The sequence below is a fragment of the Fistularia commersonii genome, chromosome 19 (genome assembly GCF_037954325.1).
Source record: "Fistularia commersonii isolate RoL2024-O1a breed Wild chromosome 19, RoL_Fcom_v1.0, whole genome shotgun sequence".
NCBI lineage: Eukaryota > Metazoa > Chordata > Actinopteri > Syngnathiformes > Fistulariidae > Fistularia > Fistularia commersonii.
The window spans coordinates 12647338-12673634 of NC_141302.1; the positions used below are offsets into that span (position 1 = coordinate 12647338).

The 26297-nt window shown below is 50.3% G+C and overlaps 2 protein-coding genes across 6 annotated transcripts; one reads left to right on the forward strand and one right to left on the reverse strand.

Moving 5' to 3' along the window:
* Nucleotides 1-600: 600 nt before the first annotated feature.
* Nucleotides 601-16099, forward strand: rap1gds1 (RAP1, GTP-GDP dissociation stimulator 1). Of its 2 annotated transcripts, XM_086166512.1 has the most exons (15): nucleotides 601-939; nucleotides 2544-2651; nucleotides 2828-2950; nucleotides 3519-3644; nucleotides 7337-7483; nucleotides 9314-9442; nucleotides 10528-10653; nucleotides 11288-11431; nucleotides 11935-12066; nucleotides 12150-12284; nucleotides 12362-12487; nucleotides 12598-12737; nucleotides 13787-13913; nucleotides 14016-14144; nucleotides 14259-16099. In XM_086166512.1, the coding sequence occupies exons 1-15, from the start codon at nucleotides 936-938 to the stop codon at nucleotides 14384-14386; spliced, it is 1824 nt and encodes a 607-aa protein (XP_086022638.1). In that variant the 5' UTR covers nucleotides 601-935; the 3' UTR covers nucleotides 14387-16099. The 2 variants fall into 2 exon arrangements, with proteins under 2 accessions (XP_086022638.1, XP_086022640.1); XM_086166514.1 differs by lacking the exon at nucleotides 7337-7483.
* Nucleotides 15086-24321, reverse strand: tspan5a (tetraspanin 5a). Of its 4 annotated transcripts, XM_086166516.1 has the most exons (11): nucleotides 23965-24320; nucleotides 22903-22953; nucleotides 22616-22762; nucleotides 22356-22526; nucleotides 20714-20839; nucleotides 20510-20557; nucleotides 19984-20100; nucleotides 19696-19757; nucleotides 18903-19027; nucleotides 18156-18199; nucleotides 17438-17532 (listed from the first exon to the last, which is right to left on the reverse strand). In XM_086166516.1, exons 1-9 carry the CDS (start codon nucleotides 24043-24045, stop codon nucleotides 18955-18957), a joined length of 876 nt encoding a protein of 291 aa, XP_086022642.1. In that variant the 5' UTR covers nucleotides 24046-24320; the 3' UTR covers nucleotides 17438-17532; nucleotides 18156-18199; nucleotides 18903-18954. The 4 variants fall into 4 exon arrangements, with proteins under 4 accessions (XP_086022643.1, XP_086022641.1, XP_086022644.1 ...); XM_086166517.1 differs by lacking the exon at nucleotides 18903-19027 and having other exon boundaries at nucleotides 15086-17532; nucleotides 23965-24319; XM_086166515.1 differs by lacking the exons at nucleotides 18156-18199; nucleotides 18903-19027 and having other exon boundaries at nucleotides 15086-17532.
* Between the last annotated feature and the right edge of the window lie 1976 nt (nucleotides 24322-26297).

Below are 26297 nucleotides of genomic sequence, written 5' to 3' on the forward strand. Positions count from 1 at the left end.
GTGAAGGGCATCTGAGGTTTCTGCAGAACTCCTGCAGAACTTCCTGCTGTGGACAGGTGGAACACTGGAAACATAGTGGAAGCTTCTGAGTACAACATCAACCCCAGAGTAAACTCTCCCCATGTTCTCCTGCCAGGGTTCTTCTCAGGTTCATTGAAGACATTGTCTAAAAAAATCCAAGTTGTCTCTAGGTGTGAATGAGAGGGTGACTGATCGGATGATTGACAGCTGACCCTTCCAGGTTAAACCCCGCCCCTCACTCCAAACTTCACCTGTGATTGGCTCCCATCGTCTTTACCTTTGAACAGGACATAGAGATGATGATGAATGAATTAGTGTGTTTAAAACAGCATAAATGGTTTTATCATCGTTTGTCGTGTTTAGCGGTGGACCAGTATGTGCGTGACGGTGCTGCCACCTGCAGGGTTATCTGTAATATATATATATATATATATATATATATATATATATATATATATATATATATATACAATTATACACAAACGACAAACCTGTGCAGTGTTAACATTGCACTTCCGTTTCGGCTTTTATTTTGAAGGGCGGCACCGGAAGTACATGCGGCCCTCCGCTTTCGCCAACTTGACGGTGGCATGTTGTCGTGCTGAGCCAGTCGTCCGGCGGAGCGCTAGGCAGCACGTCTCGTCCGCGGTCCGGTGGGCAAATGAGCGGAAGCCGGCGGCGTTAACCCGGCAGCCACCCGGTGCTCAGGCCGCGGGACTCCCGCACCCGACCGAGCGGGACCGCCCCACCGGCCCAGAGGCGACCGCCGCCCGACCGGCTAGCTAGCGCGCTAACCGGAGCGGAGCAGCTAGGGCGTTCCTGGGGACGAGTAGTCGGGCCAAGCGGGGCCTCCGACGACCGCCCCGGACAGCGGAGTCTCCCGGCGTGTCTCCCCGGAGCCGCAACCTGCTGACATGGGTGAGTCTCCGAGCGCCCCGCCGGCGCTTGTCCTCGAGCCTCCAACCGACTAACGGTCGACGCAGCCCGGCTAACCGCATCTCCGTCACCGCGGAGGAGTGCCGGAGCCCGGCGGGCGCGTGCGGCGGGGGGCGCGCGACCTACGGGCGCGTGTCACGGTGTCGCGCGCCCCTGATGCGCGAGGAGCCAGCGGCGTGAAGGGCCGGGGAGGAGGCGTGGAGGGGGGGGGGGGGGGCGCTGCGGTCGTGGGGGGGGGACTGGACCAGGATCGGGATGGAAACCCGCCGCCGGTCCGGGCGGATCCAAACAGCCTCCATCCTCTGAAATGGCAGCGGCGGTGATGGCGGGGGGGAGGAGGAAGAGGAGGAGGGGGGGGCTCCATCTGCACAGCTGTTATGCAATACAACACTGAGGATGAGGAGAAGCATGTTTTTTTTTCCTGCTGTCTGCTGGTCCTGGTTCTGCTAGTTCTGATCCCAGATGTCTGGGCTGGTCCCAGTCCTGGTTCCGATGGTCTAGATTCTGATGAACCTCCCATTCCAGTGCATCTGTGTGGGTCCTGAACTATTTCTGATTTTCTGGTCCAGATGAATGTTATGGTTAAAAATTCAAATTACTGGATTGGAGTCTAGTAGCTCACCTCTGGTTCTCCTGGACCACCTGGAGAACATAAGTCATAGAATAATGTGGAATATCTTCTCCTTTGAGCTCCTTCCTTCAGGGGCCAGAGCCAATCCCCTGCCTCCATCAAACCCTCAGCCAACACTTGTCTTCATCTGAACTTCAGCATATCAGCCACTTCCATCTGAACCTCAGCCAGCCAGTTGCCTCCGTCTATCCTCCTGTCATCAGTCACTCTATCTTACTCCACAGCCATTGCCGGACAGACGTTAGTAGCTCCGCCCACTCTGCGCTGCAGACTCTGTTCCTTCTGTGGTCTCCTGGAGAACGTTTCCATCATGGTGTCTCCCGGTTCCTGACAGAATGTTAGGGTAGCACATGGTGTTCTTTTGCGGTCGTCAGACTGGTAGTAGCGGTGGACCATCAGTAGGACAAGCAGCAGGTATTACTAGCTTAGCATGTTGATTAGCCAGATGTGGTTACTATTGGCCATGTTGTTTAAACAGATACGGTCAATACTAGCTTAGCATGTGGCCCGGCTAGATATACCTGGCCTGATTCTCCCTGACGGTCCAATCAGGGGCCACCAGGAAGTGTGCGTGAGCTGCAAAGTTGCAGGGACCCAGTGGTCCTCTTGTTATATTTTCAGGTAAACTGAGGATTTGAAATTGAGATTGATGGTATCTTCTCTAGATCTTAAGAGGATAAACTCCACCCTCTGGCATGGGGATGTGCAGCCTAAGGATCTTTTTCAGGTGACCCAAACTCTTCGGACTTTGGACAAAAGGTCCATTTGCTTTCCGGGGGGGTTAAAGATGAGAGGGAAATACTATACAAAATCCAAAGGAGAACTTTGACCTGTTGACATGGAGTCAAGGTGCTGAGAAGATACCAAGGTGTATTAATGCAGTAACAGCGTGATCCAGTGTGACCCTGAGACCCCCCCCCCGATCTGACGAATGTTTGGTTCCCTTTTCTTCCAGACAAGCTGAGCGAAGCCCTGGAGAAGCTGAGGGTGGCTTCCACGGACAGCGCCTCGGACAGCGTGGAGAGCTGCCTGGACTGCCTGCTCAAGGCCCTCGCCAACAACAGTGAGAGCCTGCACCTACACCACGCCCCCTTCACTGACCCCACATCCAGATGTCACTGATGTCCACCTGTAGCCCCGCCCCTCGTCCAATAATGTTCCAGCACCCAGTGTGTGTTTGTGTGTGTTGCTGGGTGGGTGTGATACCCCTGCGTACACATAGTGTGTGTTTCCCTGCAGACACAGAGGCCAGTGTGAAGATCCAGGAGATGGGGGTTCTCCCCCTGCTGCCCCCCTTGCTGGACCCCCAGTCTTCCTGCACCCCCAAGGTGGCCAACATTGTTGCTGAGGTGGCCAAAAATGGTGAGCTTCTGATCCAGTCCGACTAGAAGTGACTTAAGACAGAGCAAACTCAGTGTGCCTTAACATCTAAGATCAACTTGGTCCACTCTACTCCTAGAGATTCTCTGCAGGTTCTTTCAATTATAGTTATAATAACAACAATAAAAAAAGAGGTGTAGAGGTCAACCTGATCCGTTTCCTGACAGAAAGTAGCAGATCATCTGCATAGAAACAGAAGGTTCATGAGTCCAGAAGGGAAAGTCCAGTTCGTCTTCAAATATTTACCAGAGCTTGTTCAAAGGAGTTGAATCTGGAGGTTAAATTGGTCAGAATTCTGGGGCATCTGGGTCTGCTGACCCATGCAGTACATGTGGTCCTGGGATTCTTGGGTGTCAGTTTCACGTGGAACCATAGGTTCTGGTTGGACACTTCCCGGGAACCAGTTTCTAATTGGACAACTCACCAGAACCCCCCTGCCTCCTTCCATATCCAGGTCAGCTTATTGTATTCATGAACATGTAGGGTTTGAGACCTTGAAACCTGACGGGTTCTGTGATTCAAAGATGGACCTCCTTCTGCCTCCCCCCAGAGTTCATGCGGAGCCCCTGCGTGGAGGCTGGCCTCATCCCGCCCCTGATCAAGCTGCTGAACTCCAGCGACCAGGAGGTCCTGCTGCAGACGGGCCGGGCCCTGGGCAACATCTGCTACGACAGCCGTAAGTAGGACTGCGGCCACCGTCCCCGTGGCAACGCAGCATTAACCCCTCCCCTCCTGGGCTCAACTTCAGTAGATCTAATAGATCTCTCTCGGGGCCTGCTTGCCCCCTAGAGGGAATGTAGACCACAGATATGTAGACCACTTGAATTCTCTGGGAGAGGGGGGTCAGGCTGATTATGACATAGTGTCGGGCAACCCCCATACCCCCCACTCCTTGATTTCCGCTCATGAGCACCAACCTGGAGGCCGATTGTGACGTCACCCCCTTGGTCTGCAGCTCTTCCCCTTCAAGGAAAAAACCTCATCGTGTCGGCCCACTCATTTCATTTAATAAAATACTGTTCATCCCCACCCCTCAGCCCCCCACCCCTCCCTCTGCTGAAAATGCAGCCGCAGCAGTTTGAGAAATGTTGACCAGGGAAAGTTTTATTAGCTTGTGTCCCCGGGGGGAGGAGTATTTTGGCATCCGTGTCAGGGAGGAACAACAGCATGAAAGCCTGATTCTTGGGGGATGTTGTCTGGGGGGGGGGGGGTTATTACAGCTGTCACCCCCCCGCGTGCTGCACGAATCATCGCCCTGCTTAAAAGCTGGGTATCTGTGGAATCTAGTGGGACAGGACATTTGTTGGAGGACGAGGGGGATCGAAGGGGAGCGGTGTTAGGAGGCGGCATGGATAGGCAGCTGCTTTCCTCAGAGCACAACCTGGAGTTGGAGTCACATGACTCACCCTCAGCCCCGCCCTCTGTGAAGAGGCACATGGCGTGCACGTACATGTGCACGGCCTGAGAGGGATACCTCACGCGCAGGAGCAAGAGAGACGAGCACGAGATCCTGAATAAACGGTTGAGGCGAGGTACCAGGCTTGACCAGCAGGATCTTTAGATATGCCAGTTAAACACATTGGACTGAAATTGGACTGATACAGAATTGTGTACAGTATTCCTGATAGTACTCCTTTTAGTGCTCCTATCATGGGCAACAAAAACATACCTCAAACGGTCTGTGAGGAAGCATCTTCTCCGCTCTTGCTATGATGCTTTACAACCCCACGGTTGCGCTGTTCTATTGTACTGTCTGTTTGTGTTATTGTTTTTTCTATATATGTTTGTTCTGTCCGTTGTTTTTTATTGGTTTTGTTTTGTCGGCCAATGATCTCCATGATTGCTGAAGTAACCCAGCTTCAGCAAGGCACTACACTTCCTTTGGAGATGTAGTTAAAGGGACAGTTCCTCCAAAAACAAAAACATTCCTGGAGTTTTCTCAGAAAATGTTGTTACCTCCCAGTTACATGACCTGACAGAGGACAGTCATACCTGATGACTCCTCCCACAGGTTGAGTTGACAGGTGAAGTTCACCATGTGTTAAAGACAAATGTCCACTGCAGCTCAGACATGTGACTAAGCGCTGCCGTACACATGAAGTCATGTGAAATCATGTGATGTGGGGGGCGGGGGGTCGCATACCTTCATCCCCCAAAAGTTTTTGACTGTCTGTCACACTTCCCGTCAGACACATCGCAGCTCATATCCAGAAGGTAGCTTAAGGGATATTGTGCCAGTATTTCATCTGAATCCCTGAGGTAGAGCCAGCAGTGACATGACCTTGCAGAGACAATTTACTTGATCATTCACCAGGGTCTTTAGCGATTGATAACTTTGGATCTTCAGAAGAAAAGTTGATGAGAACACAAAAGAGAGGTAGCAGTTGTGCACTAGCAATCCTCGCAGGCCGTGAAGAACTCGGGGTAAATAACTGCAGTAACTAGCAGAACCAAGTCCTATATGCCCTGATGACTTCTTTACACCAGAAGCCAATATTCCAAACCAACATGATTCTACTGTCTGTCCAAAAATGAGAACAAGTGGAACAGGATGTGACATCTGTCACAGCACCCAATGCACATATGATGCAGTTTTTTGTTGCAGAATTAAAAATGAAAATCTTTTTTTTTATTGTTGACGCTGACACTCACCCGATGCCTCTGGAGTTGAAGTAGGGTACTGCAGGAAGTGTCTTTCACCCAGACTTCCCTGAGAAGGAGGCGCAAGGAATCAAGCTTCCATGTGTCAGTGATGATGTAACGAACTTTGGGAGAACCGAGATCTAGTGACAGGGGCGGGGTCTATTCAGCATTGAGACAGTTTGCAGAAGGATAGCTTGTTTTGCTCTAGAAGCTGTAGGAGACCAAGAATTGTCGGTTGCTGACGACAGGGTTCCTCTCTTTGATTTGTTCATTTGGTCCAGGCAACATCCCAATTGCCTCTTCACCCTAATCAGGCTTTTCAAAGACTAGGACAGTTCTGTCCATGTGACTGGTGATGTGTATTGCTGAGAACAGGGAGTAGAACTCTAGTAGTTACAGAATCCTCAGGCAGGTGTTGATTGGCTCTGAGTGCTTTCAATTGTTGGTGTTGGTTTTGATTTGATCTGCTTGCAGATAAAGCAGCTCCTGACAAGTTTTCGGAACCTAAATTCAGAAGGTCACTTTGGTCAACGAACCAACATTTAGAAGCTTTGACACAACCGTTTCTGCCACACCTTCTGGACCTAGAATTTAATCACAGGTCATGCTGATTTGCGCCATGTCCAATCAGCCGTCATCTGTGCTGCCATAGAAACCAGGACCAAGCTTCAACCACAGCGGATTTCCCCTGAGAACAGTGCTCACCATGCAGGAGAAGGTGGTAAGACTTTCAAACAGTAGGGGTGTCGCAGTCAACCCCAAACCCCCAAGTGGTTCCGTCCATCTGTTTGTCACTTGCACAGGGCAGGAAGATGCCATATGTGACTAGGGTGGCTTTCAAAATAAAACACAGAATGGAACGGGCGTCATTCAAATCCGGACCTCACCTGAGCAGTTCTCCAATTGATTGATGAAAAGCACAAAAGTTGAAGCCCTGCGAAAGTGATGCAGCCCCTGGATTGGATGGCAGGATCCATCAAGCTAGGTTGCAACAAATGTTTTTCAGCTAAATATGAGTTGCTTTGGGTGGAACGAAGCTGGCATCTCCCGGAGAGGCCTGCGCTTGGCGTGGAACAAAGAAGCAGATGCTTTCCACCCTGCTCCTGACTAGTTATGACCACCACTGGAAAAAGAGCCATCCACCCCCAAACCTCCGGGTGTCCAGACACCTCATGACACATCAGCTGGTTTAAAACAGTTGAGGGTTCGTCTTTGTGGAAGAACCTCAAGATGATCAAATTGGCGAGTCTGCTGACCCCCAAGCAGTGACAATATCATGAGTCAGCAGCTAACCCACGCAGAACACGGTGGAACCTGAGGGGGCAGGAGGAATGTCTGCCTCCTCAGCCCTTCACTTGCGGCCCCCCACCAAGCACAGAGCTGATGTCGTGCACTTGAGACGCTTGTGAAGAGCTGAGTCAAGACCCCCCTGTGGAGATGAAGTGGACCGATCGCCTCTCCTCCACCCTCATGTTCCCTTCTCATGTGGTTACATGGGTCTGGGGAGTCATTGTCCAGCCAGACCAAAACAGGAGAATGCTGGAAATGCGATCTTCCCCAAAAGTGGTCCAGAGTACCAGGATGTAGAGCAGCAGGGCCCGGACTCCAACCCTTCCCTCAGGACCAAGTTATGATTGATTTGAATGTTTTGTTCTGCTTTCATGTGTTCATTTCTTTTCTTTGGTTTGCTCTTGATTTTTGTGTCCTGGCCTCTTTGTTTTGCAGATGAGGGCAGGAGCGCCGTTGACCAGGCGGGAGGCGCTCAGATAGTAGCAGAGCACATTAAAACCCTCTCCCAAAATACTCAGCCGGGAAATCAGAAGCTCTTGACTGTCTTTTGTGGCATGCTGATGAACTATAGCAATGATAATGGTAATGACCCCCCCATCCCGAGAACCACTAATCTCAACTAATCAGCAGATGTTCTCTTCCCTGCACGCAGATGAGGTCATGTGACTCTGCCGGCTGGTCCTCAGCCAGAACATCTTCCTCCTTCTTCTTTTTCTTCCTTGGGCTTTCCATTACCCTCATCCTTTCCATAGGCTGTGTTGTAGGGCTGGGCAGTACCAGGAGAATCCCTGCGACCTTTCTGTTCTGCTGGGATTAAACTGTGCCCCAAATCTGGAACCCCCCCCCCCCAGATTAGAAATGGGTAGCATCGCCTCCAAGCTACCAACTCACACCTAGTTTGAAGTAAAGTTGTGGTGATGTTTTTGGGGACATCATCCAGAAGGGGGCATTTGGCAGATTCCTGACATGAACCCCCAGTCGATGGGATTGGATGGATCCATTGCCCAGCCCTGCTCTCCTGCTTTCCCACCTTCACCTCTCAGGTGAATCTGCAGCCTCTGTGACGGCACTACTATTCCTTCTGCCATGCGAGCCCCAAAAAGGGCTGGTGATGTTTGTAAATCCCGGATAGATGTGCTCATAGATAGTTCATAGACGCTGTCCAAGCTGCGGGGTGGCCTGATGATTGACAGCTGTTTTGAGGTAAACACATAGTGTGGGGAACTTCACTGTTCGGCCCTGATGACGTCGTTCATGTCAGGCTGCTATCTCCTAGCATCTTCCGGTTCCTGGTCAGAAATTGCGTCAGGATGAGATTGTCCTTGACAACCTTTGCCACGGACCTGCGAGGCTTCCTTCCTCTGCTCTGCTCTTCCTCCTCCTCCTTCTCATGTGCCTTCACCGCCGATCCATTTCATTTCAAAGTGAAGGCCAGTGCAGCAAGCTCCTCTGTGAGAGGTGGGGAAATATGCATATGCAGGGTTCCATCTATTCCAAACAAGCATGGAGAAGGTGAAAGTGAGCCTTCTTAGCAGCCTCTAAAAACACCATAGCATCATCACATGTTAGCAGGCCATTTGAGAACATAGGGTCCTGAGATGTAAACAGGAATCAGCTAAAGTTTGTCATAATTTTTGCTAGCGCTTGCTAGGACTAGCTAACATGGGCCAGTGTTCCATCACTGCATGCCATTTTTGGTTTCAAAAGAGGGTATATTTCGGATTACTGTCGGTTCTGTGAACCCAAAGAAGAGACAATAGTAGGCTTACGTTGATGTACTTACTGTATTTTCTAGTCTTAGTTTGCATTATATCTGGAACTTCTTACAATCAGAAGCAACGCTAGGCTAAAGGTTTGAGACAGGACTACTGAAACTGTAGTTGATCACATGCCGTAGAAGTGCGAGTTTAGCTTGCGGAGGATACAAAAGGAAAATGGGTATTCCAGTATTACTGCTAGCACTTTTCTTCCTCCTGGTGTCAGGCATGGCTCCAGATTAAATCCAGGCGTTCCTGGGGTTAGGAGACAATCAGCGTGTCCTCACAAAGCGGTGTTTCTGAAATGTCCTCAGTTCTGAGGATTAGATTATTCTCAGAACAGGCCGATACCCTTCATGGGATTAAGGCAGATTGTCAGTCTGATAAAATCCCCAGTTCTTCTGATTCTCTTCACGAGTGCAGGTCTAGGGCATCTTCTGATTCCTTTAGTGATCTAATCCTGTAACCTGGATTATTAACCACAAGGAATCTGGAGTTCCAGGTGGATCTGAGGTTAGAGATGGGATTACTGCTGAGGGAGGTCTTCTAATCAACTTTTCATGTTACCGGGGGGGAGTGTGTGTAAAAGCCTGATATTCCTCTGTCTGCTTGTGTTGATTGACAGACCACCCATTTCTGTTTGCCCCACCCCCAGACTCCCTCCAGGCCCAGCTGATCAACATGGGAGTGATCCCCACTCTGGTGAAGTTGCTGGGCATCCACTCCCATAATGCCGCCCTGACCGAGATGTGTCTGATCGCCTTCGGGAACCTGGCCGAGCTGGGTGAGTGCCCCACACATTCACACACAGGAAGTGATGTCCCTGTTGTCTTATTTTGAAAGGACGCTCCCTGCTCAGAAGCAGGGATGTCCTTTGTTGGCCTCCTTGCTCTGGTTCCACAATGTTGGGTCCAAGCTAGCCTTATTGTGGTTCCTGGTTGGGGAACCTACTTTATGCCGGGAAAGAATTACCCTCCATAGAACTCTTGATTCTTCACAGCCAAGTGGTCCAACCTTGTCAAATGGGTATCTTCAGGCCTCCTGGTAGCCTCAGAACATCCCTAGCATCAGAATGCCTTGAAGAACCACATGTGGGATGATTAAAAGGTGTCCCTGAGTAGATCCCTGAGCAGGTCTGGTTCCTGTTTGAAACCAGCTCTACATGTTCTATGGACACCTTCTCACCAGGGCCATCTGCTACTGCAAGATACCAGTGAGAACCATCTTTGAGACGAGACAAGAACCATGTTCATCTCGAACTGTGGTTAACTATGACCCATCAGAACTAGTTTGGACTGGTCCTGGATATAAGAAGTTCTGTTGGCAGGTTCTGTTGCATGAAACAGTGCGGCACCACCCTAATCTACCAGGATCTTTCAAACTTGACAGCAGTTCTTCTCAGATTATGAGTCGTTTTTGTTCCAAAAAAAAGGTTCTAACTGCCACATTGTCTCCCCCATCCTCCAGTGGACCTCGGTGGGAAGGGTCTGTACCAATGGGTCGCTTTACAACCCAGTGTCCTCAAACAGGGACTTGCTACTTTTTGGAGCTACTTCTAAATGCTGCATTTAATTCCGACCCATATGTGGGAAAACACAGGCCCCAGGATGAACACATGAATGGAGAACATTGGTATTTTCTGGAGTTGCCGGAGTCCTTCAGCATCAGGGTGGAGTCCTTGCTAGTAGATGCAGGAGACTCTCAGGAGTGGAGACCCTGTTGATCTTGTACGGGGATGCGTCTTCGCCGAGGTCCTTCCTGCCAGGAAGCTCAGACTATCCTCTGCGCTGAAGGTGCACGGTGGCTCTAGATGATCGGCGCTTGAGTGGAAGTTGGGCATGTCCATGTGATGTCATGTGATGTCTGCAGAGTCCAGCAAGGAGCAGTTTGCCTCCACCAACATCGCAGAGGAGCTAGTGCGCCTGTTCCAGACGCAGACGGAGCACGAGAAGAAGGAGATGATATTTGAGGTTCTCGCACCGCTGGCAGAGAACGGTAAGGAATGCCTTCTGGAGAGGACAGGTGATGAAGGAGAAGTGGGGGGTGGATGGAGAGAAACATCAAGAGGAGGAGGAGGAGGTGTGAGTCATGTCCTCCAGGCTCCTCAGGAACTGCATCGTCATGGCAGACAGTCTTTTCACTCATAATAATCTGTGTGTGTGTGTGTGTGTGTGTCTATCTAAGTGTATGTGATATTATGCTTATGTGTGTCTGTCTGTCTGTCTGTCTGTGTTTTTGTGAGTGTATGTGTGTGACTGTCTGTGTGTGTGTTTGTGTGTTGTGTCTGTCTCTGTGTGTATGTAATTGTGTGTGTGTGTATCTATCAGTATGTGTGCATTTGTGAGTGTATTTCTGTGAGTGTGTCTGTGTTTGTCACATGTCTGTGTTTGTGTGTATGTGTGTAACAGGCTGTCGTGTGTGGTAGAACTGGTGTGTGTGTGTTTGTGTGTATCTGTGTGAGTGATTTTGTGTGTAAATGGCATGCATGTGCGTGCGTGTGCGCGTGTGTGTGTGTGTGTGTGTGTCTTCAGTCTCCCATGTCTTCAGTCTCCAGGACAACGTCCTACTTGGGCTCTAATGAAGAGAAATCTCCTCATCTCCCCGCCTCCTGTCCTCTTCCCCTCTCCAGATGTGATCAAGCTCCAGCTGGTGGAGGCTGGCCTGGTGGAGTGTCTCCTGGAGGTGGTGTCCCAGACGGTGAATGGAGAACGTGAGGAGGACATGGCCCAGCTGAAGACAGCCTCCGATCTCATGGTTCTCCTCCTACTAGGAGGTAATGACTGAGGGGAGGAACCTGAGCAGGTTCCTCACTTGAACCAAAGGTCCAATCTGTTTGAGAGGAAGATACATCAAGGTCTTAGCAGGGCTGCTTGGTCCCCCTGGGTTCTGTTGTTCTTCATACTAGCCTGTTCTACAAAGCAACCATGACTCGGTTCTGTGGGTTGTACGTTCCCCACCCTCGACACAGAACCCAGTTTGGACTGACATCTGCCAGCTGGTCGTTGTGACCTTCTGTCGGTCATCGTCACGGTAATGACATGGTATCAACCTCCGTTCAACCACCTATCAACCTCTTGTTGTAGGTACCTCACCTACAACAAGATACAAGATCTGATATTCTTGTAGAACCCTCAGATGTCATCAGACTCAGAACGCCCCCCCCCGTGCTCTTTTCAGTCCAGGGCTGCAATTGGTTTATGTGTAAAAACGGTCCTGTTAGTCTCAGGTTCTCCACTGTCCTCCTGCCAACACAACGTTCTCTGTCCTGCCCCGCAGACGAGTCCATGCAGAAGCTCTTTGAGGGGGGGAAGGGCAGTGTGTTCCAGAGGGTTCTGTCCTGGGTTCCGTCCCACAACCATCAGCTGCAGCTGGCCGGGGCGCTCGCCATCGCCAACTTCGCCCGCAACGGTGAGACGCAGAACCCCGAATGCGCTGGGGCTCAATCGGGATATCATCTGAATGTGACCTGAGTCTGCTGATGTTCTCCACAGACGGGAACTGCATTCACATGGTGGACACCGGGATTGTGCAGAAGCTTCTGGAGCTGCTGGATCGCCACGTTGAGGAGGGGAACGTGACCGTCCAGCATGCCGCACTCAGCGCCCTGAGGAACCTAGCCATCCCTGGTGAGATGATCGCTGAGCCCACCCGGAGCTTACATTGTGAAAGGTACCGGACTGAAGGTCCAGATTGTCTCCTGCAGTGGTGAACAAATCCAAGATGTTGTCGGCCGGCGTGGCGGACGTAGTGCTGAAGTTCCTGCAGTCGGAGATGCCCCCCGTCCAGTTCAAGCTCCTGGGGACCTTGAGGATGCTCATTGACACGCAAGGTACACACCATCCCTCCTCGTGTTCTCCTTTGGGTTCTCCGGGTTCTCCGTTGTGCCCTCCCTCGCCATTCGAACCCCCTCGGATGATCTTCTGGTTCTCTGTCCCCCAGTTGAGGCGGCCGACCAGCTTGGCACCAACGGGAAGCTGGTGGAGAGGCTGGTTGAGTGGTGCGAGGCCAAGGACCACGCCGGCGTGATGGGCGAGTCCAACCGCCTGCTGTCCGCCCTCATCCGCCACAGCAAGTCCAAGGTGAGGATCCCAGATCCCTGATCTTCTCTGGACCCTGTCCCCATCCAGACTGGGATTATAATCTGGTTCACCACATGAACATTTAGAAAGTTCTTAAAAAGTCGGTTTTAAAAATCTGCCCGAGATCACCAGGAGCTCAGGAGGCGATCATCCAAAAATGACCAGATAAGGAAATAAGCACTTAAGTTTAGTTTGTTTTCATATACATTAAATAGTACAGTGCACAGTCAATGCAATGAAATGCATATTGCCAGACACCTCATCATCCCTCATAACAATAAAAACAACAAATAGTATTGTTGTAACACCAGCCTACCAGATTTGCCACATAGTCCCTATAAGCAGCCTCATCGTTGTTAAAAATGAGTCCAAAGATGAGTATCCTCTGCCCATTTCACAAATAGGTTGTTCTGGTGCTTAGCAATGCAGTTGTTCGTGAACAGACTATACAGAAGGGGACTAAGACAACAGCTTTGAGGCACGCCCATGTCTAGAAGCCTTGACTCGCACTGTGCGATGTCTGCCAGCCAGAAAGCCGTAAATCCACCTAAAGATGGCATTACAGAGGCACAGATCTTTCAGTTTTAATGGCAATTTGGCACAATGGTGGCAAGCAGAGCCATAGTCGGCAAATAGCAGTCTGACATAAGCATTTTTGCACTCCAGATGTTCCAGCACAGTATGAACAGACAGTGACGCAGTGTCCTAAATACATCTTTTAGCTCACTAGGCAAACCATAGAGGGTCGAGATCGGTAGTAATATTGTTGCTTATGTGTGTCTGTCAACTTCTCAAAAAACATTTCATATTTCAAAATCACAGATATTCAAACAACAGGTCTCTAATCACGAACACAAGATGCAAGGGGTTTTCTTCGGAAACAGGCACAATTACAGTATTTGAATGCATGTTGGCACTATCCATTCTTTAGTACTATACATTGACTGAAGTTTCAAGGATTCAAGGTGAAAAGTAGGAGGGAAACGACCAGAAGGTCTGATTGAGTCCTTCTTAGAGCCGATGGTTAACTCACCTCTTGCTGGTTTCAGGAAGTGGTCAGGACTGTAATCCAAGGGGGCGGGGTCAAGCACCTGGTCACCATGGCAACCAGCGAGCACATGATAATGCAGAATGAGGCGCTGGTGGCGCTGGGTCTAATTGCGGCGCTGGACTTGGGTAAGACGGTGGCAAGAGGTGTTGATTTTTTTTCAGTATCCGGCGAACGAGGGGCGTCCAAATGGTAATTCAGAACCGTCCCACTGCCCTCTTTGGTTCCAGATTCTGCTGAGAAGGACTTTGTGGGTGCCAGCTTGGTGTCAGTCCTCCACAAGCTCCTGTCAGATGAGAGGAGTGCCCCTGAGATCAAGTACAACTCTATGATCCTCATCTGCGCAGTCATGGGCTCAGGTGAGGCTTTAGAACCTTTAGAGCCGAGGGAAACCGGGTGTTCCCTGCACTGCCTGCAGACAGGGGAGCACCTAGGCTGTCGCTGACGGTACCTTCTTCTCGCTCTGCCCTCAGAGCCGCTGCACAAGGAGGTGCAGAGCCTGGCCTTCATCGAGGTGGTGTCCAAGCTCCGCGCACATGAGAACAAGACGGTGTCGCACCAGGCGTCGCTGACGGAGCAGCGGCTAACGGCCCAGAGCTAAAGGACCGCCTCCACCCGAGCTCCACCCCCCCCTTCCCCCACCGCGCCCCCTCGTCATGTGCCAAGGTACCGTGTCGCGTTTAACTGCCAGACGGTGGCGTCTCCGTCTCCTCGCCCGCCGCTCGGGATCGACTGATGTGCCCGTCTGCCGCCCGCCATCTTTTTCTAATTGAATTTTAACCTTGAATCAAAAAAAAAAACAACACCCAATCGTGGCCCAGGATTGGACGCTTCGAATCCGTCGGCCACCGGGGGGCACCAAATCTCTGAAAGCCATACCGATGACCATTGATGTGGGCCAGCGGGTCCTCCGGGCGCGGTGAGGCTGGGCTTCATTCCTGGTCTACAGACCCCGCCCCCATGTCCACACCGTGTCTCCTCCTTTTTTTTGGATCAGCTGACACATCAGTCTTTCCTAAGTCCCGCCCCCCTTCTCGTGCATGCGTCTCCTGCTACCCATAGCTCCACTGGAGCTGGGGCGCCCAAGAACGCCCGACGCAATAGATTAAGAGACCACAACTCTCTACGACCATCGCTGTGATGTCATCCGCCTGGTGACCCTCTCCCCTGCCCCCTCCATCCCCCGCCCCCCTCCTTTGCCCGCGTGAAGCGAACCCCGAAAAGACCAAAAAAAAAAAAAAAAAACCCATCTCGTTGTGACTCTTTGTTTTTAACGAAGCCCCGTCGTGTCCATGTAGAGTAACCCATCCACTGGAACCTGTGCATGTTCTGTTCCGAAGGTGTGCACGTGTCGCCCCCGAATCCCCCCCCCCCCCGGCTTCCCCGGCTCCACATAGACCTCCTTGTCCAGAGGTTTTAATTCACAGGTTTTTATCGTCAGAGCCCCCCCTCCCTTCCAGCAGCTGTGTGGTGAAGTCTCCCCTCCGGGGATGGGACTTCATGCTTATCAGGTCCACGTGGTGAGGAGCTCAACGCACTGCCGGTTCCGTTTGACGTTCTGTAAACGCAGACGGACGGAACCACAAAAAAGTATGGAAGCAACTCCAAGGAAGCTCCTGGTCCTAGTGGTGCAGAACTGTGATGGACCTGGTCCAATCCTGCTCCTGCTTTGGTCCAGGTCATAGTCTTGGTCTGGTCTTGGTCTTGGTGTGGTCCAGGTCCAGTTCCCCCCAACCAGTTTACCAGCCTGTATAGAGTGACGTTCAGAGAATTTGGTTGTTCTAAACTGGAGAAAGGAAGGTCCAGTAGAAGACCTTCTCCAGACCTGGAAGGTGGGGGTGGGGTCTCACTCCTGAACTGTGTGTGCATGTGTGCGTGCACATGTCGTGTGTGTGTGTGTATGTTCAGCTCTGGGCTGCAGTCAGAGGATAGTCTAAACAGGTGAGCCAAAGAACTGGCAATGTTTCCTGCCGAGGACCACGGGACCCCCCCCCACCCCCTATACTGCCCCCCCTCCCCTCGAGCAACCCACCCAAAGCCGGGTCGCGTTCACGTGCACATCTCCGCATGTCCGACACTGTACCGACACCCGCGAACGCACTGCGGCGTGCCCCCTGTCTGGACCCGTGCTTGACTCTTCTTCAGGTATGAACGGTTATTTATCAGACTCCTGCTGTCCTCCATGGGATGCCAGAGGAAGCGTTTCCATAGTAACGACGTGAAGTACTATAAGCCTACATGTTTGTTGTAAATGTCATGACTTGTACATTGGAAGGATTGTAACTCAGCAGATGATTAAAGATGATAGCTGGTCCTCCGTGTCCTCGTTTCTCCACCTTCCTAGCCGGCCGCTCTGCTAGCTAGCGGGACGGTTCCTCTTCATCTCTCCGGTCTCGGGAGAGGACGATCGTTCCGAGACAGACGTTCAGACGTTCCGCGCCCACATGGAGCAAGCTGGTGTGTACTTCCCTTCTCGAGAAAACAAAAAGTACCAGATGGCACCAAGTACTCAAAGTGCAAAGTTGTACTCTGCCATGTACTCACGCGATAGACGAGGGCCTGGTGGCAGCCTCCTGAGGCCCGGGTGGACGTCACAGGTAGAACTTTTGAGCACCGGCATGAATTCAACCATGGCAGCTTGACCATCATCTGACCACTGTCCGCCTCATGTTCCTCACCCAGACACCAGTCCGGTTTTCAAGTGGCAGGAACCGCCAACTGGTTTGGAACTGACACATCGATCGCAGGTACTGATTCCCAGGGGTACCTCTGATTTTAGATCCAGCTCAAAGAGCTCCTTTTTGTTCCTGGATGGACCACTGTTAAGGTTAGGGTTAGCCCCTGGTTCCCTACAGATGTTCTACAATATTCCTCAGCTCATTTAAAACCCAGACGCTCTCAGTGTACTTTCCACGTTTTATTCTCATCAGTATGTTCTACAGTTCTGTTCACCGCCCCCAAGGGGCGTCGGTCGTGATCGACCGGTGTTCTATCAGAGCCCGTCTGCCACATTCTCCGAGACGGCGGTGACGGGTGTAGCTGCTCTGTGAAGGCGTGGACGTGGTTCTGTGGACATTCAGTGTTTCACGTGAGTTAAAACTTCGAGAACAAAGAGGTTCTCGTAACGAAGGAATGCGAGGATCTGTACAAAGACGCAGATTGGTGGCTCATGATCGGCGCCGGCTGCACAGGGCCAACGCCACAGGGCTCAGTTGGGGTTCCATGCTTGTTAAACCTGCGCCAGTGGAAAACAAAGATCTTCATCGCCTGCTCAGCCCATCTCTGGCTTAGTGTCAGTAGATCACCCTGGTCTTTAGGGTTCCTCTGCTGCTCCTCAGCCACAGTGAGGGGTACCAAGAGAACCTTTGTTTAGGAAAAGGAAAATCCTGCTTCTGACCCTTTTGGGACTTTTGGGTAACAAGGGAACTTTAACATTAGAACAAGTGGAACGTCTGATCTTCTCCTCTGAAGTCTAGTGAAGGTTCTAGAAGATGAGTTTAGCAGTGGAGGTTCCACAGTGAAAAATACTGATCTAATATAAAAAGATGTATCAAAACTCCCGGGCCTCTAAGCTAATAAATCCTTAGCATTGTGACGTTCCACGTGGCGCGGCCGCAGCCACAGGGAGTGCTATTTACAGAGCTTCACGCGTTGGTGCCTTGACAGGAAGGTGCTGGTTCAGTGGAGAAATGATGCAGGTGATCTGTGAGGTCGTCCCGAGCGCCCGGCGTCCTCATGGGGGATGTCCTGACAGGAGAGACCAGAAGCAGGTGAGTGTGGATGTCAGCTCTGATGGAGATGTTAACGCAGTCTGCAAATTGGTGCTTCAAAGTGGACGCTGCTCATAAAAAGGGGGAGCATGTTGTCAGGATGTTCTCATTCCACAACTGGAGAACCACAGATTGTAGGAGCCTCTAGCCATTCCTTCAGTCAGTGGTTCCCCCATGAAGAAGAATCTGGTCAGGCCCACATGATGTAGACAGTGTTCCCCAGAACAAGAACCCCACACTAGAAACTTGTAGTTTCCGTACAAACTTCTGTTCCTTGAGTAGTGGAACCGCAGTTGTGACTCGGAACAGACGCAAAGATGTTCTTGTACACGTTCTCCTGTGCTTGGCTTGAATTCTTGACCGAGACAACAGGATCGCGGATCCTGGGGTTAATTATGAACTCCAAACTTGAGTTCTTTATTTTCTCGACAAAATCATCTGACAACCAATATGTCTGGGTTGCCATCTGAGGTTACTTCACAGTACTGCTACAGTGGCGGGGCTGCTTAACATCGGGTTCTAAAAGAACTGCAGTCATCATCCCTCAGGTTCTACAAAGCGTTGCTAGCTTGTTCAGGAGCTACTCTTGGAAGAACTCACCTGCTGGAGTCCAAAAGCTGTGCCAGCTTCTTTAGGTGAAGAAGCTGGAAGAGAGAAGAAACCCTCAGCTCTTTGGAAGTACAACAAGGGGCACTAGTATGCCTGGTTGGGTGGGGATGGGGGGACTTCTCGTTCAGCTTACAGTGAGAAGGCTAAGGGTCACGTGGCCCTGGAGCCACGATGCAAAGCACACAGTAATAACCCCATGCTAAATAAGCCATCACTACATCTGAAGGGCGTCGAGGGCGAGTCCGGATCCACGCCGGTGACGCCCCCAGCTGTCCCCAAACACATGATCACGAGAATGTTCCTAGCCTGGGTTCTCCATCTGACCCGTTTCCTTGATGTGGGGAAACGAGTCATTGAAAGGCCGAGTCTGCATTACTATTTTTATAATAAACATAATTTAAATATTTCCATTTATGGATGGATAAATGGAAATAATTATCCATTATTTGGATCCTAAAAATGCTAACAAAGCACGGTAGCATTCTAGCAGGAGAAGAGAGAGAACCAGTTTGTTCAAAGTTCTAGTTTGGAGTCTGGAGCTGCGAATCTCAGGGCATCATGCTAACCAAAGTTAGCGTCTTTAACGGTTGACTCTGCATGTTGCTCGGGTCGCATGACAGTCAGCCAATGTGTTATTGCACCTGTGACCGGCGCACTCCAGCCTCCGTACACCGCGAACTACCAGCTAGCAACAGTCACACAGATGACATCACAACACATGGATGACATCACACCCACCGGATGCAAACACACATACGGGCACGGGCGTGCACGTGTCTGCGTGCGCAGCTCATGTGTAGTAAGCGGGTGCTTTCTTGCCGGCGTGGGGCGGGGGTCGGCGCACGGGCAGAGGGGGGGGCACCCTGACAGAGAGGAGGAAGAGTGAGGCACACTCAGGAACAGGCCCCGCCCACCCACTGGCCGGCCAGGTCACGTGACCATTGGCCAGCGTTCTTTGACGGGTTCCAGCCCCAACTCCTAATCCCGATATTTAATCTGGATTATCTGCTTTTTTTTTTTCCCTGAAACCCATCCTGGAAGAGGAGGACCAGGAGGAGGTGGAGGACCAGGTAGGACCAGTAAGAGGAGGATGAACGGGTGGACTGAGAGGAGTACCAGGGGTAGAACTAGGAGGGGGAGGGGGGGAGGGGAGGAGGAGGTGGACTAGAAGGACTGGGAAGATGAGGAAGAACAGGAGGAGAAGAAGGTGGAGCTGAAAGAGGAGGACCAGGAGGTGGTGCAGGACCAGATAGGACCAGTAAGAGGAGGAAGAGCAGGAGAACCAGGAACAGAAGGATTACCAGGAAGAGGAAATGCAGGAGGAGGTGAAGACCAGGTAAGACCAGGAAGAGGCGGAAGATCCGGGGTAGGTCCAGGAAGAGAAGACATTTGGTCAAATCTCTAAACTTTCTCTATTGGGTTCTAGAAGATCTGAGGCTAGACACCGACAAAGAAGGGACGCCAGGTGCTGTGGTTCCACAGACAAACAATGGGATGAGAACTGAAAGGAATGGAGAGGAGGTTCTCTTACCAGCTCGCCCGGACTGCTTCAATGTCACTCACTAAGTTCTGGGCCAAACAAATCCCGAAAATCTGTGGAGGAAGGAAGATGGCTTAGTGCATGGGTTACGTCCCGTCCTTTGTGGGACAGAACAGGGAGGCTGTAGCCAATCAAAACTCAAGATGACCACCAGGTGACAGAACGAGTTCCTGTTAACGAGTCCTGATGTAGACCCGGGTTTCACAGGGTCTATGATGGAGGCCCTGGATGGTCCGAGCAAAGGCCGATCTGTGATTGGAGGTGGGTGAGGCCACCGACCTGCAGCAGAGCAACCCCGATGAAGATCCCAGCCACCAGGGTCAGGTTGTCTTGCAGCCACTTCTCGAACTGTGGCACGCAGCCCTTCACGTTGATGTAGTCCTTCTGCTCCGAGTCCTGTCGCCATGGAAATGAAAAGAACCGTGAGGACTCGTCATCCCTGGTGCGGGATGAGTCTGGCTGGTTTGGCTGCAAAGACTGGAAAGTTGTTGGAAACCAGGTTCTGTGGGGAACCCCAACCATGTCAAACCTCTCAAGAACCCAAATGTGGTGGGTTTGCATATTGTTGGTTCAAAAGATCTTGGGAAGAGGTCTCTCATGGACCCATCCAGACCTCTACCCAGCAGGGAACTGAAGAATGGTTAATCCGTGCTTGTGTTAGCATTTGTGCTAATGTTAGTGGCAGTTCTAGACACCCAACTCAAGCTAGGCAAATACAAACCTGGATTCATCCCCATTAAAACACCAGAATAAAGGATGAGGATTTAGTAGATAGAAGATGTATGGAGACAGATGGAGGACTTACCGGTTTGGCCCGGATGTCGTAGCCACACTGGGTGTTGATCACATCCTCCTGGACACAAAAACAGGGACTCGGTGGAGTTTGGAAGGAGCTAACAAAACACAGAAGCAGCCAGAACCAAATATCTCTCCAGAAGAAAAGGTCGGATCTGAAAGCAGGAGACATCTCCGCCTTTTGTTTCCGCTCCGACCTTCTCAGGGTTCCTACCGCCGGGTCCTTTGTGCAGCAGGAGAAGGGAACCCCACACTTCTCCCGGCTGGGGTTCCCGTCCGTGCAGTTAAAGTAGATGTTGAGGTTCCAGTCGTCGGCTCCAAAGGCGCCGCAGCACTCCCACTAAAGTCAGGCGGATGGGGGTGGTGGTGATGGAGTTGGAGGTGGAGGGGGAGGAAGGTGGATGTGATGAATAATTGAAGGTTACTATCTTTACAACCACAGCATTCTCTAAAATGGATGACCATCGAAGTTGAGTTTCAGGGTCAGCCATTTCTTGGAATCTAATCAATCTCAAATTGACTTTAGTGTCGTTGTGACCCAGCTTGGGGGCTAGAGGTTCGATCCTGGACAGGATTTCATTGGTTGAGGGGCAGCCTACTCAAGTAGGACACAGGGATTGTCTCAAGAGAACAACAAGAGAACCACAGTCCGATGACCTGGAACCTTGAAACGGGTACCTTCCTTCCATCCCATGATCCTGCCCTTTCCACTTCCTGTGCCCTTTCCCGCTGTTGTCAACATACCCGTCATCTGGTGAAAACGCAAATCCACAACAAGCTAGCATGCTCGCAGCTTCCTTGGATGTATATGATGTGATAGGGTTGTGGGCTGCTAATGTGCACAAAAAGGCAACTGTGTCACGTGGTGGAAAAATCACAAGATTCCAGGCTTACACTTCCAGGTATGGGTTCGATAGAAACACTAGTTCTTCTTGGAATTCAGCTACATCGTCTGCATGCGTGTGCACTTTCCTGATGAAATCCAACTCTAGAGCAGCACCTACAGCTCCGCCTGGTTAAGCAGCTGCCAAAATTCACTTCCACATTTGGACAGATTTACATAGAAATCCAAGCCCCCTCCCCCTACGGGGTGGTCTCTGTAACCAAACGTTCCTTTGCAGAGCAGCAGGAACTCGGCTCTCTGCAGGGTCCAGATCAGGGCCCTGCCAACATTTTTACTCCCACATGAACTCCATGTCTTAGCAACCGCAGTGTCTCCGGCGAGAAACATGCCTCGCCCCTGAGCAGCACCCCAGGAAGCGTGTTCATTGGAGTCCGCCATTTCAACCCGGGAGTAGGAGGGCATTTTGAAGGGCATAGTCCATGATGGTTTCCACGTGACTGATGTGCAACATCTCGTTTCTCCTACACTTGGGTCATTGTAAAATGACCCAAGTGTAGGGTTATTGTAAAAAGACAGTCGCCCACCAGATCTACCACCCCATCTCACCTGTTTATCTATCACAGAGGGTGGGGCGGGAGTTGGGTAGTCCAGGGGGGCAGTCTGTTGCCCTACAATCCCCCCCAAAAAATCATCTTTTACAAGTAACACGTACCACATTTCCGTGGTCGGAACAAGGATGTGTGATGTTTTTTTGGACTTAAATGAGCTTTTCGAATTCATCAATGAACTTCATGGATCCACCAGGGTTGTTGGGACTCACAGACCCTCTGCGACCCCCCCCCCCACTGTTTATTTATGAAGTACCTGCAGTACCGCACTACCAAAAACATGCACAAAGGGAATTGTCAGTCTTTGAGATACCAAGGAGACACCAGAGCTCCCATCATTCCAGGGGTGGGGGTGGTTGTTGTGCATTGGTTACCCATCTTGGACTGGAAGCCGGTGGACTTACGTATTCCTGAGTGAAGTCGATGAGGTTCTGCAGGTCGATGTCGTCCCGATAGGCCCGGATGTTGTTGTTGATGAAGAGATTGAGCTGGTCCTTGATCCAGTCTTTGAAAACAAAGGCCAGGACTCCAGTGGTCAACTCCAGGAAAAAGATGATCCCCAGAAACACCGAGAACTGTGTGAGGAAGAGGAGGGTGCAGGTCAGATAGGGGGGACTGTTGGTGTGGTAACTCAAAGAAGTTGAAGAACTCTTGAGGAACTTACAAACTTGAGCAGGAAGGTGTTCTCCCGCAGCGCCCCAATGCAGCCGGCGAAACCCAGGATGAACATGACCCCCCCGACCACCATGAAGAGCCAGACCGGGTCCAGACCCCCCAGGTCCGTGATGGACGAGATGTTGGACAGAACGCCCTGTGGAGAGGCGGAGGTACAGTCAGGGAGCTGATTCTGCCGTACAAAGTACGCAGAATTAGGTGAGTAATTACTCAAAAGACAGATACTAGTTGGAAATACTACATGAAGGAAAGTACGCCAGGTCAAATAATACTCACCTTCTCGCTCCACGCCCAGAGTCCGATCCCGACCAGGGCCATGCCCAGCAGCTGCAAAACAGCAGCACCATCAGACCAGCGCATCAGATGTCACCCAGTGCTTTGCTAACCGCTAACCGCTAACCGCTAACCCCGCCTTATACTGAAGGTACTATGTCACACCAAGTGGATGGAGCCGATCGCATGCCTTGCAGGTTTTCTTTTCACGATTCAGAACACTGGGACACGTCTAGCGAATGTCAATATCATCATGCTAATTGTAACGTCGCTACATTTAGAGGCTACATTACTGTTACTTCTATTTAAGCTATGTGATATTCAGTTGGTACAGCTAGCCATTAGCGACGGTAAATGTGGGGCCGCTACCAGATGGTCCTGTTAAGGTTCTGCACACCTGTTAGCGTTGTTTGGGGAAATTGGCCACTTTCACCAGCTCGACAACAAACCGACGCGCACGCGAATTAACTTCGAAGGAGGCGTCAATTTGAAATTCACAGGAAGCAGAAGTGGATTCATTAGATGTGTAATTAACACTCCTTCGTCATGCCGAGGGGCGGAGCTGAGGAGGAGGATGCACACCTGTTGATCTGTTAGGTGTGTGTGTGTGTGTGTGTGTGTGTGTATATGAGACCTTGCAGCTCCTCTCGACACTAACATGAAATAATAATATTCATGAGCTAAACTGCCCCCCCACCCCGAGGCATAATCTTGTTAGATCAGCAGAAGTGCCCTTCTTGTTAGCACGACTACTACTACTGCTGCAGTACTGCATCATCACGTGACAGGTGGATGACATCATGGCCGGTAATAACGGTGTCATAACGCTGTAATAACGGTGTCATAACGGTGTCAAAACGGCGTCAAAACGATCCTATAGCGTTATTCCCGTAGGTCTCCACTTGGGAATCCGCGACATCGAGCCGTCAAAAAAAAAAAAAAAAAAACGGACAAGCCGCTTATCTCCCATTTGCGCGCTCGGTTCACGACGAGGGTGGGGGTGGGGGGGGGTGAAGATGAGGAGGACGCGGGCCTTCCCCCGCCGCGCACGGCCGTCTGTCTCACCCAGAAAAGGATGTTGAAGCCGAAGATGAAGTACTTGATGCAGCAGCTCACTTCCTGGCCCTTGAACTGGTTCCCGGACATGGTGGATGTTGGTTGTTTGGAGGCTGGAGGGTGGAGGGGGGGCCTGCTGGCTTTGTGTGGATGGACGGAGGCGCGGAGGTGGAGGAGAAGGTGGAGCAGGTTCAGTGCCCCGCCGGGGCCATCGGACGCCTCCGCCTCGGACCGCGGGAGCGGCTGTTTTGCGGTGTTTTAAGGTGCGGGAAGGTGAAGCGGGTTCTCACGGAGCGCCGGGTTCTCCGAGGATGAAGTGCGCGTTCAGGAGGCGGGAGCGCGGCCGCGGCCGGTGGAAGCCTGTTGGTTGAGAGCGGGAGGGACGTGACTGACAGCGGTGCCGGCCAATCAGCGCAGAGGCAGGACGGTCATTTCCGGTTTCCCCGGATAAGACCGGATAAGACCGATTAACGGACCGGCCGTTTGTTTGTTTGATGTCCAGCTGACGTTAAAGGAACCGGAAATGCAACAACATCAAAGATCAGAAGGACTTCAAAGACAAAAAAAAAAAATCTGTCAACGTGTTCCTTTGGTCCCTTTGAAACAACAATGAAAATAATTACAGCCGTACAATAAGAATAATAGCAAAAGTATAATGAGAACAATGGAGCACTAATATAAACAAAAAACAGTCATAGTAATCAAAGTAAAAATGATCATAATAAGCGCAATAAGGACTATAACGGTGTCATTAGAATATGATCACAATAATACACAATTAAGACAATAAAAATAACGATAATAATATGCACTGGTCTTATTACTGTTAGTAGTAATAGTTGGAGTATTAGTTGTACTATTAGTCGTAATTCTCAAATGATTGCATCCTTATTTAAACAAAAGTTGTTTACATTTTTTATATTTGAACCACACGAAAAATGAAAAAACAAAAGAAACCTTGTTTTTGAAGTGATAGTTATTATTTTATTACGATATGTTGCACATATTTCGAATACTGTTTGATTTTCCCTGCACTGTTTACGTGTGGTTACGACAATATGTTTTCTATTTATTATGTATCACTTTTTATCAGGCTGCCCTGCGAATGGCAAAGTAAGAATTTCATTGTATGGGGAAACACGTTTCCAGACTGTACACGCGACAATTAACACTTTGAATCTTGAATAATATTTTTTTAATTTTAGATTTCGAGAGTTTAAAGATGTACGATCATAATGAGCTAACGTGTAGATGCTATAGCAACATGCTTGCAGATGATTGTGAAGATCAGGATGCAAATTGACAATGTCACAAGGATATTTAAAAAAAAAAGACAAATAAAATAACAAAGTGACTGTCTTCGCACTTTTGAACCAAATCCAAGCTGGAAGAAAGTAAGTTCTTCTCTTGAACTAAAAGGACGAGAAAAACTAAAAGGTAGTGTTTTGGCTGTTTCTATGAATGGCTTGTGATGGTGCACCAGTAAATAAACAGCGAAGCAGTCTCATAACCTGAAGGTTGTGAATTTAATCCTCACACGGAGCTGGAATTTTAAAACCTGGACATGAGTGACACCTGTCACAAAGAGTCTCAAAGACCTTATGCTGTCCAACTGACTAAAAGCTAAATTCCTCCAAGGAATTTACATTCCCAACCAAACTGATCCTGATGTGAACAGAAATCGCATCCCTAAAAAAAATATGAGACTGAGACGCCTCCTAGTGGACGGAAACAGTCTTCAAGAAGACCACTTTGGGTTTTGGGATGGAATTGTCAGCTGCATGTTCTGCGGAGGAGTTGAGGTTGTTGCCATAGGAACACAGAAGATCCACAAGAACCCCATGACCAGTGTCAATCATTTAATCTCCATCAGCTTCTTGTCTTCATGTCCAAGTTTAATTGAACTCACAACCTTCAGATTATAAGACCTCACCTACTGTGCCAACAAGGCTGGGAGACAATGAAAATATGAGTTGAAAAAAAATCATGGTAGATTTGAAGAAGATCCCTGATCTGACAGGAGCTCTGGACCCTTCTTAGATGTTCTCTTCCTGTCCAGAAGTTAAATCCTGCAGGATTTGTTTCCTTGCCAGTTCAAGTTCTGACCTCTAGGCCCTGTTGGAAACAGCAGGCAGTGCCAGAGTCTGACCGCTCTTCTGTTGTCCACGTTACTAGAACCTGGTCTCCTCCAAGGAAACAATCTTTATATTCCTGACCAATTCCCTGGTAGATTGTGGACATCAAGAGGACTGAACGTTGAGGGTAAGTTTACCTTCTCAGACCTTAAGTGTTCATTTTGAACTCCATCCTCATATCTTTCAAACCTTTGGCCTTCAACTCAA